The sequence below is a fragment of the Pelobates fuscus genome, chromosome 6 (assembly GCF_036172605.1).
Source record: "Pelobates fuscus isolate aPelFus1 chromosome 6, aPelFus1.pri, whole genome shotgun sequence".
Taxonomy (NCBI): domain Eukaryota; kingdom Metazoa; phylum Chordata; class Amphibia; order Anura; family Pelobatidae; genus Pelobates; species Pelobates fuscus.
Window position 1 is genome coordinate 306,610,680 of NC_086322.1, and position 14,615 is coordinate 306,625,294.

The 14,615-nt window shown below is 45.5% G+C and overlaps 1 protein-coding gene across 1 annotated transcript in view; it reads right to left on the reverse strand.

Annotated features, from left to right (window-relative positions):
* Positions 1-13,945, reverse strand: part of LOC134565978 (zinc finger protein 64-like) — a 48,468-nt gene extending 34,523 nt beyond the window's left edge. The window contains exon 1 of the mRNA XM_063425685.1: positions 13,854-13,945. Within this exon, the coding sequence (XP_063281755.1) occupies positions 13,854-13,869 (16 nt within the window). The 5' untranslated portion in view covers positions 13,870-13,945. The remainder of the gene's footprint in view (positions 1-13,853) is intronic.
* Between the last annotated feature and the right edge of the window lie 670 nt (positions 13,946-14,615).

Here is a 14,615-nt window from a genome sequence, read left to right on the forward strand (position 1 = left end):
TGCTATCCTTTGCAAGCATAATATGGAGTGCCAAATTTCTCCTTTTTAAGTTCGTTTTCGGCGCGAAGTAAACAGCCGTGCGCCATACTTCCGGGTTCGGTGCACTTCCGGTTACGCTTGCGTTGCGTTCCGGAATTGGTAACCAAGCCTCGTTTTGGTTTTCATCAGTAAGGACGGCCAGCCTTGCGTTCCATATGCGTTCCAATGCTCGAAAACGAGCAGAAAGTCCCCAAAGTAAAAAACCACAATAAATAAACAAATTAAATAATCAAACAAGAAAAAGATATCCCAAAGGTAAAATACCAGTATAAAAGAATAAATAGGAATAGACAAACAAACCAAAATGCAATAAAATTAAGTGAATATAATAAATAAAATCACAAAAAACAAACCAAATCAAAATCTACATTTAACCCATTCGGTTTCAAGGTTTTTAACGTGTGTATCCAATACCCCTCTCTCTTCCTTAAAGCCATCATGAGGTCACCACCTCTTTCATTTAAAGTAACTTGTTCTATACCTATACAACTTAAGGTGTTAAATTTAAAAGAGGGGCAATTGTTGCAGTGTACTTTTTGGAGTCATACCTCAAGGAGGGATTGATTCCAAGAGGTTTAAGGTTGGATAAAAGACCTGCCAATGGATTAGAAAAATCTAAACATATTGAACGCTGGGACATAGCACTGGAAAGATGCTCTATGACGCTTATGGAAATTATTATCGATTTTGAAAGAGACAACCTGAATGTGGTTTCTGATGAAATGGGGAAATTAGCTGATATTAATACCTTTGATAAAAATACCTCTGATTTCAAGAGGAAAGAAAAAGTTCTGTTCGAAAGGATAGAGAAACTTGATGATAATATCGCACAAACTAAGAATAAGAAATATCTTAGAGATAAACGAGATAAAATCAATAATACCCATTCAACATTAAACAAAATCGATAGAAAATCTAGATTTAAGGATCATGGTAAATTTAATTTAAATAGAGAAAGATCTAATCAAAGAAAGGGTGACCATATGGGGGCTAAACCCAAATGGACTACACCTTTAAGAAATCAAACCAATCCGAGAAAACGGAATGAAAGTTCATCTAATGTGCATCTTTTGCCTAGACCACAAAGGGATACATTTGCTAGTGTGGTGAATACCACCTGATCTACCGCTCAGAACTCCAATTCTGACAGGAAATTTTTAGGGAAGGGGCAAGACCGAAAAAAGGGGGAAATTACAGAATTTTTTCCACCAAGGTCTCAAGAATTGCCCCTAACCAATCGGTTTGTGCCCCTCAGAGAACAACATATCCCGGGGAAGAAGAGGAGATTGAGCGGAGAAAGGGTGGGAATTTAACTAAAAAGCAAGAAGAAAGCCTAGGAGTTTTTAATTTATCTGGATGTAACCTGACACTACAAGAAATCCTCCTTCTGAGTAAGGGTTTGAAATTCGTCCCGGAAGAACCCCCAAATTGCTTTCAACTTTTTATTGACGCCCAGAAATTTATTAGGAAAATGTCGATTAAGAGATTTTTTATTAAGAAAGCTAGTGAAGGTTTCTCAAATACCTCCTCCAATCCTACTAAAGATAGGGAGATTCAGAGATTTAAACCTAGATCTAAATTTTGTCCTAATGACCGAGGAAGCCAGATTGAAGCCTTCAATAAGATGATTATTAGGGATTTCGAGAAACTGGGGAGAGATCAGGCTAGGAGAGTTAAACATAAGAATCTCACTTCGAGAGAAAGTAATATCCTTATTAATTTAAGTAAAAGAAGTGAATTGACTATAAAGAGTGCAGACAAGGGAGGAGGAGTGGTTGTTATGTCGACAAAATATTATGTTGAAGAATCTTTAAGACTTCTAAATGATCATCTTACATACACCAAACTCAACTCCAATCCAAATCATGAATTTAATCAAGATCTTAAAAACATGCTATGTAGTGCTAGAACAGCAGGCACTATAGATGAATCCACCTATTCCTTCATTTTTACGGAATTCCCTAGGGTACCTACTTTTTATTTTCTCCCAAAGCTTCACAAGTGTAAGGATAAGCCCCCAGGGAGACCGATTATAAGTGGCATTGATTCCTTGACTTCAAAGCTCTCTGAGTATATCGATTTCCATCTTCAGAAATATGCTCAGGGTGCTTTGTCATATCTAAAAGGACACAAAACATCTCATTCAAGAACTGGAAAGTATTGAATGGGGTGATGACTATGTCTGGGCCACTTTGGATGTGACTTCACTCTACACCGTGATTGATCACAATCTTGGTGTAGAGGCGGTCAAGAGTAATCTGATACAAGACATCGAATTAGAGCCTTCTTTTTGTTCTTTCCTGGAGGAGGCTATTCGTTTCATCCTTACACATAACTTTTTTAGCTTTGATGGGGAATATTTTCTCCAGATTAAGGGTACAGCCATGGGCACCAAGTTTGCACCGAGCTATGCCAACATTTTTATGGATTGTTGGGAAAGGTCGTTTATCTGGTCTAACAACCCGTTCGGTGCAAACTTGGTGCTCTGGAGAAGGTACATCGATGATGTCCTGATGATCTGGCGGGGCCCCTTGGATCTCCTTTATGACTTTTTTGAATATGTCAACTGCAACTCTCTTTCTTTGGTTTTTACCCCCAAAATAGGTGTCAATAGTATTGATTTTCTTGACCTTTCAATATATATTGAGGAGCGGGAGATCAAGACTAAAACATTCTTTAAGACCATCGATTCCAATAGTTTTATTGACACCACAAGCGGACACCATCCAAATTGGTTAAAAGGTGTCCCTAAAAGTCAATTCGTGAGGTTACGGAGGAATTGTAGTGATCTTGATTCCTTTTTCGAACAATCTGAGATTCTCAAAAAACGTTTTTTGGAGAAGGGCTATTCCCCTGAATTTTTAGACACAGAAATCGATCGAGTCGGGAAGATTAGCCGCAGCAATCTACTCCAAGATAAAAATAAAGATGTAACCACCAGAAATCCAATTTTCGACTTTTCTTTTAACACCAAATATAACGGAAGGGCTTTCGATATACAAAGGATTATTAAAAAACATTGGGGTTTACTCATCGAGGACGAATTTCTAGGTCAACAAATCCCACAAGCTCCCAAAGTTATTTTTAGAAAGGGCAATAATCTAAAACAAATTCTGGCCCCTAGTACTTTTTGATCTGGGAAAACTTCAACTAACCATATGGGAGGCTTTTTCACCTGTGGGAAGTGCAAAAGCTGCAGCCATCAATTTAATACATTTAAAGATTTTGTTAGTACACAGACGAAAGTCAAATTCAAAATTAAAAATAAGGTGTCTTGCTCCTCCACCCACGTGGTATATTTACTTACCTGTGGGTGTGGGATGCAGTACGTAGGCAGAACTGGGAGAAAATTAAAAATAAGACTTCAAGAACATAGAAACAACATAAAAAATGGTTTGTTAACACACTCAGTGCCAGTACACTGCAACAATTGCCCCTCTTTTAAATTTAACACCTTAAGTTGTATAGGTATAGAACAAGTTACTTTAAATGAAAGAGGTGGTGACCTCATGATGGCTTTAAGGAAGAGAGAGGGGTATTGGATACACACGTTAAAAACCTTGAAACTGAATGGGTTAAATGTAGATTTTGATTTGGTTTGTTTTTTGTGATTTTATTTATTATATTCACTTAATTTTATTGCATTTTGGTTTGTTTGTCTATTCCTATTTATTCTTTTATACTGGTATTTTACCTTTGGGATATCTTTTTCTTGTTTGATTATTTAATTTGTTTATTTATTGTGGTTTTTTACTTTGGGGACTTTCTGCTCGTTTTCGAGCATTGGAACGCATATGGAACGCAAGGCTGGCCGTCCTTACTGATGAAAACCAAAACGAGGCTTGGTTACCAATTCCGGAACGCAACGCAAGCGTAACCGGAAGTGCACCGAACCCGGAAGTATGGCGCACGGCTGTTTACTTCGCGCCGAAAATGAACTTAAAAAGGAGAAATTTGGCACTCCATATTATGCTTGCAAAGGATAGCATCTGGATATTTGCCCCTGAGGAAGTTCAACCCTGAACGAAACGCGTAGGGCTTTTTTTAGTGTACAGAGTATTTAGCTATTTATATATTTTTTTATGTTGTTTTATTTGGCTGTTCTGTTCTTGTGGATTTCGGATCAAAGTGTTTCCACCTGATGTGCCTATTTGACACTTCGTTTCTGTAAGTGCGATATTAATAAAATGTATATTTTTTACTGAGATACTCTGCACTATTATTATTTTCTATTCTTCCTATGCATGCTACTGAGGTTCCAAGGTCCTGAAGTCGCTACATTGATTCTAGTGATATGCCTACAATCAAATTGGGTTTGTGAGTGCAAATCATTCTTATCCATTAACCCATAACTTTTGCAAACAATATTGCCCTATGTATATTCTCATTGTTGTATTGTAGATTGCCGTTTTGGTATTTTTTGTAACAGGGTACCTGACCTCTTGCCGGTCAGTGCCCTTGTTAGTCTAGCAGCCCACCCACAAGACAGAAACAGCAGTACAGCCCACCCGCAATAAATGGTTACTACACCTGGGTAAGGGAGAATCTTGTCCATGTCCAGGTGCCTTACCACGGCTGTGTGGGGGACTGGTAGGCTGCCTTGGTGGGTTGCTGAGGGGGCAGAGACCAGCGGTACTCTGTCCTGGTGCCAGCACTACCACGGGAGTAGTCTGGTTGGAGCCTGGTTGCTGGAGAACGACTGTCTCCCCTTTGGATACATAGCTCCGCTGTTGGAGGGGGAGACCGACTGTCTCCCCTTTGGCTAAGCAGCCTTGTTGCTGGGGGACAGGACTGACTGTCCTTACCCCCTGTGCTGTAGGTGCAGAGACCACAGTCCCATCTGCACAGTTGTGGGGCTTACAGTCTCCCCCTGGTACATTAAGCTGCCGCTGGGGAGAGGTGGTAACCAGCTCCTCTCCCATTAGAACACTCTGCCGCTGGGGAGAGGTGGTAACAATCTCCTCTCCCATGCATACTTTCAGTCTTTGTGGAGGGAGACCGACTGTCTCTCCTCCCAATGCAGTGTCCTGCTGCTGGGGAAAGGAGACTGGGCTCTCTATTCCCTGCTGGACACTCTGCCGCTGGGGAAAGGAGACTGGGCTCCCAATTCCCAACAAATCACACTGCCGCTGGGGAGGGAGGACGGCCCCTTCAGCTCCCTGTAACTTGGGCGCAGAGACCACGGTCCCATCTGCGCTGGTGTGGGGCTTACTGTCTCCCCTTGGTGCACTAAGCTGCCACTGGGGAGAGGGGGTAACAAACTCCTCTCCGTTACACACTTTCAGCCGCTGGGGAGCAGGGCTGACCCTCTGTACTCCCTGTAGGCAGGGCGCAGAGACCACGGTCCCATCTGCGCTGGTGTGGGGCTTACTGTCTCCCCTTGGTGTGCTAAGCTGCCGCTGGGGAGAGGGGGTAACAAACTCCTCTCCCTTACACACTTTCAGCCGCTGGGGAGAGGGGATAACAGGCTCCTCTCCCTGCACTGTAGACTGCCGCTGGGGAGCAAGAACGGCACCTTCAGCTCCCTGTAACGCACACTGCCGCTGGGGATCTGGGCCGACTGCCCAGCATCCCTGTAGGGCCGGTAGAGAGACCGCAGTCCCATCTCCATCTGCCATCTGTGGGTCTTCCCAGGACCAATCCGTGAGGCCCCTCAACATTTGTGAGTAAGGGCCACCTGCTTCCCCACCTGGCAACTCTGGCTGCTGCTGGGGATCTGGGCCGGCTGCCCAGCATCCCGGTGGGCCCGGTGGAGAGACCTTGGTCCCATCTCTACCTGCCTGTTGTGGTTCCTCACAGGACCAGTCTATGAGGACCCCCACTTCGGGTTCCTCCCGCCGCCTCAGGGAAAGACGGCTAACCTCCTCGGATGCAGCCTCTACTCGGCTGCTGTAATGCTCCTGCTGCTGAGCATACTTCCTCTCTTTTGCCAACCGGAATTCTCGGTCCAGCCTTGTGTTTCGCTCAGCCATGACCTGGTTCCAGATCACCCGGCGTGTCTCCATGGGTATATCATCCCCATACTCGGCCACTCGCTGCCTCACCTCGGCCAGCCAATCATCTCCAGAGCCAGAACCTTCCATACTTGTCTGCTCCCAGGGGCGCTGCACGACTGCTAGCGTTGCCCTCAATTTGTAAATCCAAAGAGTGTCTCTGAGCTGCTTTACCTCACACTAGGACGCCATCCCACCGCTTGCCACCAATGTAACGGATCGCCTGGCACCCCGACTTGGTACCTCCGTTAATGGATGCTCCTAGTGCTTCCTGAGGACTCCAAGCACTCTGGCAGACACCACAATCACCGAACCGATGCAGCATATGAACCTTCTCGAGCATAGGACTGCTGTAGACCATTGAATAGGAACCATACGAATAGGCTTGTACTCCTAGCAGTCAACTGGAACAGCATGCAATAAATCCTTCCCCCCAATAATGAGACGACACATCACTTTGAGGGTAAAACAGGAACTCTGGACTGGCTCATCCAGCCTGGCTTTTATTTCCAACTCACACATACAGGCCACACCCAGGGGGAGGCATAAAAGAACCAATGACATAGATGTTACCTCCCACACATCCCCTCCCCTTAGTGTGACACATAATCCCATTATTCATACAGTTTAAAATATACTTTTTACACAACTTTCATAACTTTAAAACCATACATCACATTCACACAAAATTACATATCCACAATCAATCCATTCAGGGGAACAACATATTAAAAAATGGCATGGATCAGACCAGGGGTTCAAAAGTTACTAAAAGTATCTTTTAAAACCCCTAGCTTTCCAGGGCCTTCTCTGTGCTGGAGAAGTAATCCAATTATCTCCCAGCACAGAGACAGACTCCATTAAGCACATGGGGACACAAAGACAGTAAAACACTTTAAAATACATAAATTCACCTTTTACACATAACACACAGAGATTTCACATATCCCCAGATAGCTGTGATCTGCGCGCACAAAACTACCGAATAGCGCGCAGATCCTACTCACACAGTACAATTGCCATGGAGCTAAAGTCTTTCCCATAGTCTTTCATTATGAATAGGCTCCATGGTATAGCTATCTGGGGTATCACATTACCATAAAGTCTGGTCCATAGTCCAAAGGCAAGAGGCGGGCAATCGGCCCCCTCCAAGGACACGTGGCGAGGTCAGTTTCGCCACAATCCCAAAAAGTCCCAATATGTCCATCGATGATTTTAAAAGGGCCAGTTGCAGCAATATAAAGTACAATATGCCCCAAATAACCCAGGGGCCATAGTCATCAGGTAGGAGGCTAGCAAACAGGCTTCTCCAGGGCCCAGTGGCGAGGTTGGTTTCGCCACACCCCACACACTGTATAACAAGTCTCAGTAATGACCCCACACACTATATAACGGGTCCCCAGTAATGACCCCACGCACTGTATAACGGGTCCCAGGTAATGACCCCACGCACTGTATAACGGGTCCCAGTAATGTCCCCACACACTGTATAACGGGTCTCAGTAATGACCCCACACACTGTATAACGGGTCCCAGTAAAGACCCCACGCACTGTATAACGGGTCTCAGTAATGACCCCACGCACTGTATAACGGGTCCCAGTAATGTCCCCACACACTGTATAACGGGTCTCAGTAAAGACCCCACGCACTGTATAACGGGTCTCAGTAATGACCCCACGCACTGTATAACGGGTCCCAGTAATGTCCCCACACACTGTATAACGGGTCTCAGTAATGACCCCACACACTGTATAACAGGTCCCAGTAATGACCCCACGCACTGTATAACGGGTCCCAGTAATGACCCCACGCACTGTATAACAGGTCCCAGTAATGACCCCACACACTGTATAACGGGTCCCCAGTAATGTCCCCACGCACTGTATAACGGGTCCCCAGTAATGTCCCCACGCACTGTATAACGGGTCTCAGTAATGACCCCACGCACTGTATAACGGGTCCCAGTAATGTCCCCACACACTGTATAACAGGTCTCAGTAATGACCCCACACACTGTATAACGGGTCCCAGTAAAGACCCCACGCACTGTATAACGGGTCCCAGTATTGACCCCACGCACTGTATAACGGGTCCCAGTAATGAGCCCACACACTGTATAACGGGTCCCAGTAATGTCAAGCAGAATCTGAGGTCTGGAACACCCAGCCTGCTTTTTATTACAGTTGTGCACATACAGGACACACCCAGGGGGAGGCATAAAACAACCAATCAAGTAACAGTACAACCCACACATCCCCTCCCCTCAGATAAGCAATTAACATAATTACTACATACAGTAAAAATACAGTTTCCACACATACTCTGTAACTTTAAAACCATACATTACATTCACATAAAAATTCAGGGGAACAACATATTAAAAAATGGCATGAATCAGACCAGGGGTTCAAAAGTTACTAAAAGTATCTTTTGTCCCTTACTAGCCACATGGCAAACCGGTTTAGACAGGTTTTACATAGGCCTCTATCCTGGAGACAAAGATGAAAGTAATCCAATTATCCAGGGCTAGAAGCAGACTCCATTAACCACATGGTTACAGAAAGACATAAAACACTTTAAAATACAGAAAGTTGAGGGCGGAGCCTAGCTTCCAGGCTGAACAGACGTGCAGAAAACAAGCTCCTGACCAAAACTGCCATTTGGGCACAAAAAGAACCAAATCTCGAGCACGTCTTCGATCTGGGGGAAATCAAACATAGAGGGGACACCCGGGGGAACATTTTGACACCCGAATCAAGTTTGTCACTAACCGGGAACCCTGAAATCCTGCCGAGGCCTACCTGGGACCGAAACGGGGAGAGGCGGCCGCTCTCCTCGCTAGAGAACAGGCCTACAAACTGCTCTCACCTCCCAACTCCTACCCCCCCCCTCTGGACCGGTGGGGGTCATCCCGGTCCAAACAGGGCGACTGGACCACAAGCTACTAAACTAGAGCCAAGAGGCCAGACCGGGAAAACCTGGTGAGCCACGCGGCACCTCAAGATGGCCGCCGTGACACAATCCCAGTGCATCCCTGCAAGCCAGACAGACCAGAGCTGGAAGGAGGCCTTTGAGGCTCGCTTCAACGCTATTTGCCAAGCCTTCTGGGACCGCATTGCCCAGCGTGAATCCCTGACTACACCGTCCGAGATGGAACCCACCTGCCAGGTAGCAGCGGACTCCTGTCCATTTTCTGGGCTGGGAGCCCAACTGGAGAAACCTTCAGGCCGCAGTCCAACCACCCGCGGGGCAGACCACGAGTCGGAAACCCCGGGGACCCACGATCCAACCTCACGTCGAAGGCGGATCCACGGACAGAGGGCGCTAGCTCCCATAACAGCCCGGAGCCGTAAGGACGGGGACCCGTTCCGCTACACACAGCATCTGTACTACGAGCAGGGCAACCCACACTCCCGCATACCGGAGAAAGGCATCGATATGGCCGACCGGGAACCAGATCCTCCACGGTGGCATGCACAGGGCATTGGCTGAGGACGGCTAATTATATACTTAATGGCCCATCTACTAAAGCCTAACACTGGTCTGGACTCTGACAAACCTAATGTGGACACTGTTAACCTATGTAAAGTATGGCTTACACACGCTCACCCACACCATAGGCGGCGAGGATAACCTCCCACCATAGCTTTAGCTTTGTTATTATTACTGTTTAAGCTGACGCCCAAACCAGCTTGCTCTTAAAGCCTGAGAACACTACCTTACCTTACCTTACATGACACTAAGCTGCATACAACGTGAATAATCTTATACACATTTAAATGTAAAAATTCGTGCTAACCCCTCAAATGATGCAAAGTAATATCTTTTTTTTTTTTTTTCAAATTTCACTACTACTCCACATGTATCATTAAATGTACTGCAACCCTCGCATTCGCTGTTGTGGCGATGCGAGATCCACTGTAACTTTATGCACGAGCAAAAATAAAGAATTTAAAAAAAAAAAAAAAAATACAGAAAGTTACTTTTTATCCATAACACACAGACATTTCACATATCCCCAGATAGCTGGGATCTGAGCGCACAAAACTACCGAATAGTGCGCAGATCCTACTCACACAGTACAATTGCCATGGAGCTAAAGTCTTTCCCATAGTCTTTCATTATATGAATAGGCTCCATGGTATAGCTATCTGGGGTATCACATTCCCATAAAGTCTGGTCCATAGTCCAAAGGCAAGAGGCGGGCAATCAGCCCCCTCCAAGGACACGTGGCGAGGTCGGTTTCGCCACATTGGGGTCACCATGCAAACACTGTATATTGGGGGACACCATGCACACACTGTATATTGAGGGTCACCATACACACACTGTATATTGGGGGTCACCATGCACACACTGTATATTGGGGGTCACCAAGCACACACTGTATATTGGGGGTCACCAAGCACACACTGTATACTGGGGGTCACCATGCACACACTGTATATTGGGGGTCACCATGCACACACTGTATATTGGGGGTCACCATGCACACACTGTATATTGGGGGATACCAAGCACGCACTGTATATTGGTAATGCCTATGATATTGCACACTTTATATTGGGGTCACCATGCACACACTGTATATTGGGGGTCAACATGCACACAATATATATTGGGGGTTACCATGCACACAATATATATTGGGGGTTACCATGCACACAATATATATTGGGGGTTACCATGCACACAATATATATTGGGGGTTACCATGCACACTCTGTATATTGTGGTCACCATGCACACACTATATATTGGGGGTCCCTATGATAATGCACACTATATATTGGGGGTCACCATGCACACACTATATATTGGGGTCACCATGCACACTGTATATTGGGGGTCCCTATAATAATGCACACACTGTATATTGGGGGTCCCTATGATAATGCACACACTGTATATCGGGGGTCCCTGTAATAAAGCACACTGTATATTAGGGGGCACTATGATAATGCACACTGTATATTGGGGATTACCATGCACACACTTTATATTGGGGTCACCATGCACACACTGTATATTGGGGGTCCCTATGATAATGCACACTGTATTTTGGGGGTCCCTATGATAATGCACACACTATATATTGGGGGTCACCATGCACACACTATATGTTGGGGTCACCATGCACACTCTGTATATTGGGGGTCCCTATGATAATGCACACACTGTATATTGGGGGTCCCTGTAATAAAGCACACTATATTAGGGGGCCCTATGATAATGCACACTGTATATTGGGGTCACCATGCACACTCTATATATTGGGGGTGCCTATGATAATGCACGCTGTATATTGGGGTCACCATGCACACACTGTATATTGGGGTCACTATGCACACACTGTAGATTGGGGGTCACCATGCACACTCTGTAGATTGGGGGTCCCTATGATAATGCACACACTGTATATTGGGGGTCACCATGCACACACTGTATATTGGGGTCACCATGCACACACTGTATATTGGGGGACCCTATGATAATGCACACTCTGTATATTGGGGGTCCCTATGATAATGCACACACTGTATATTGGGGTCACCATGCACACACTGTATATTGGGGGTCCCTATGATAATGCACACACGGTATATTGGGGTCACCATGCACACTCTGTATATTGGGGGTCCCTATGATAATGCACACTGTATATTGGGGGTCCCTATGATAATGCACACACTGTATATTGGGGTCCCTATGATAATGCACACTCTGTATATTGGGGTCCCTATGATAATGCACACTGTATATTTGGGGTCCCTATGATAATGCATACTCTGTATATTGGGGGTCACTATGATAATGCACACTGTATATTGGGGTCCCTATGATAATGCACACTCTGTATATTGGGGGTCCCTATGATAATGCACACTCTGTATATTGGGGTCACCATACACACTCTGTATATTGGGGGTCCCTATGATAATGCACACACTATATATTGGGGGTCACCATGCACACTCTGTATATTGGGGGTCCCTATGATAATGCACACTGTATATTGGGATTCCCTATGATAATGCACACTCTGTATATTGGGGGTCCTTATCATAATGCACACTCTGTATATTGGGGGTCCCTATGATAATGCACACTCTGTATATTGGGGGTCCCTATCACAATGCACACTGTATATTGGGATTCCCTATGATAATGCACACTCTGTATATTGGGGGTCCCTATGATAATGCACACTCTGTATATTGGGGGTCCCTATGATAATGCACACTCTGTATATTGGGGGTCCCTATGATAATGCACACTCTGTATATTGGGGGTCCCTATGATAATGCACACTCGGTATATTGGGGGTCACTATGATAATGCACACTGTATATTGGGGTCCCTATGATAATGCACACTCTGTATATTGGGGGTCACTATGATAATGCACACTGTATATTGGGGTCCCTATGATAATGCACACTCTGTATATTGGGGGTCCCTATGATAATGCACACTCTGTATATTGGGGTCACCATGCACACTTTCTATATTGGGGGTCCCTATGATAATGCACACTCTGTATATTGGGGTCCCTATGATAATGCACAATCTGTATATTGGGGGGTCCCTATGATAATGCACACTCTGTATATTGGGGGTCCCTATGATAATGCACACAATGTATATTGGGGGTCCCTAGGATAATGCACACTCTGTATATTGGGGGTCCCTATGATAATGCACACACTGTATATTGGGGGTCTCTATGATAATGCATACTCTGTATATTGGGGGTCCCTATGATAATGCACACTGTATATTGGGGGTCCCTATGATAATGCACACTCTGTATATTGGGGGTCCCTATGATAATGCACACTGTATATTGGGGGTCTCTATGATAATGCACACTCTGTATATTGGGGGTCCCTATGATAATGCACACTCTGTATATTGGGGGTCTCTATGATAATGCGCTCTCTGTATATTGGGGGTCCCTATGATAATGCACACTCTGTATATTGGGGGTCCCTATGATAATGCACACTCTGTATATTGGGGGTCCCTATGATAATGCACACTCTGTATATTGGGGGTCTCTATGATAATGCACACTCTGTATATTGGGGGTCCCTATGATAATGCACACTCTGTATATTGGGGGTCCCTATGATAATGCACACACTGTATATCGGGGTCCCTATGATAATGCACACTCTGTATATTGGGGGTCCCTATGATAATGCACACTCTGTATATTGGGGGTCCCTATGATAATGCACACTCTGTATATTGGGGGTCACTATGATAATGCACACTCTGTATATTGGGGGTCCCTATGATAATGCACACTCTGTATATTGGGGGTCCCTATGATAATGCACACACTGTATATCAGGGTCCCTATGATAATGCACACTCTGTATATTGGGGGTCCCTATGATAATGCACACTCTGTATATTGGGGGTCCCTATGATAATGCACACTCTGTATATTGGGGGTCCCTATGATAATGCACACTCTGTATATTGGGGGTCCCTATGATAATGCACACTCTGTATATTGGGGGTCCCTATGATAATGCACACTGTATATTGGGGGTCACTATGATAATGCACACTCTGTATATTGGGGGTCCCTAGGATAATGCACACTCTGTATATTGGGGGTCCCTATGATAATGCACACTGTATACCAGGTGTCCCCAGTGATGTCTCTCCCTCCCTCCCCCCTCCCTGCCGGGGTGCATGCCGGGAGCTGCCCGCTGTCTGAACGTTCCATGCATTGTTACATTGTATCCGCTGATAGAACACTCAGATTCCGGGGCGCTGGGGGCCGGGAACCTGCTCTACTCACACTGCACGGCGGCCATGGCGGGGCCCGGGGCTCTCAGCTCCTGGAGGATGGCGGATGTTTGGGGAGACACCGAGCCAGACTTCCGCCGCCTGGAGGGCAGGGAGGGGGAGACAGAGCCCGGGCTACCCTCCTCCTAATATAATATTCACCCTGTAACATGGATATATCATAAGCAGGGGGAGGGGGGGCTATCCCCCTCCTAATATAATATTCACCCTGTAACATGGATATATCATAACCACGGGGAGGGGGGCTATCCTCCTCCTAAAATAATATTCACCCTGTAACATGGATATATCATAACCAGGGGGAGGGGGGGGGGCTATCCTCCTCCTAATATAATATTCACCCTGTAACATGGATATATCATAACCAGGGGGGGGGGCTATCCTCCTCCTAATATAATATTCACCCTGTAACATGGATATATCATAACCAGGGGGAGGGGGGGGGGGGGGGCTATCCTCCTCCTCCTAATATAATATTCACCCTGTAACATGCATATATCATAACCAGGGGAAGGGGGGCTATCCTCCTCCTAATATAATATTCACCCTGTAACATGGATATATCATAACCAGGGGGAGGGGGGCTATCCTCCTCCTAATATAATATTCACCCTGTAACATGGATATATCATAACCAGGGGGAGGGGGGCTATCCTCCTCCTAACATAATATTCACACTGTAACATGGATATATCATAACCAGGGGGAGGGGGGCTATCCTCCTCCTAACATAATATTCACAATGTAACATGGA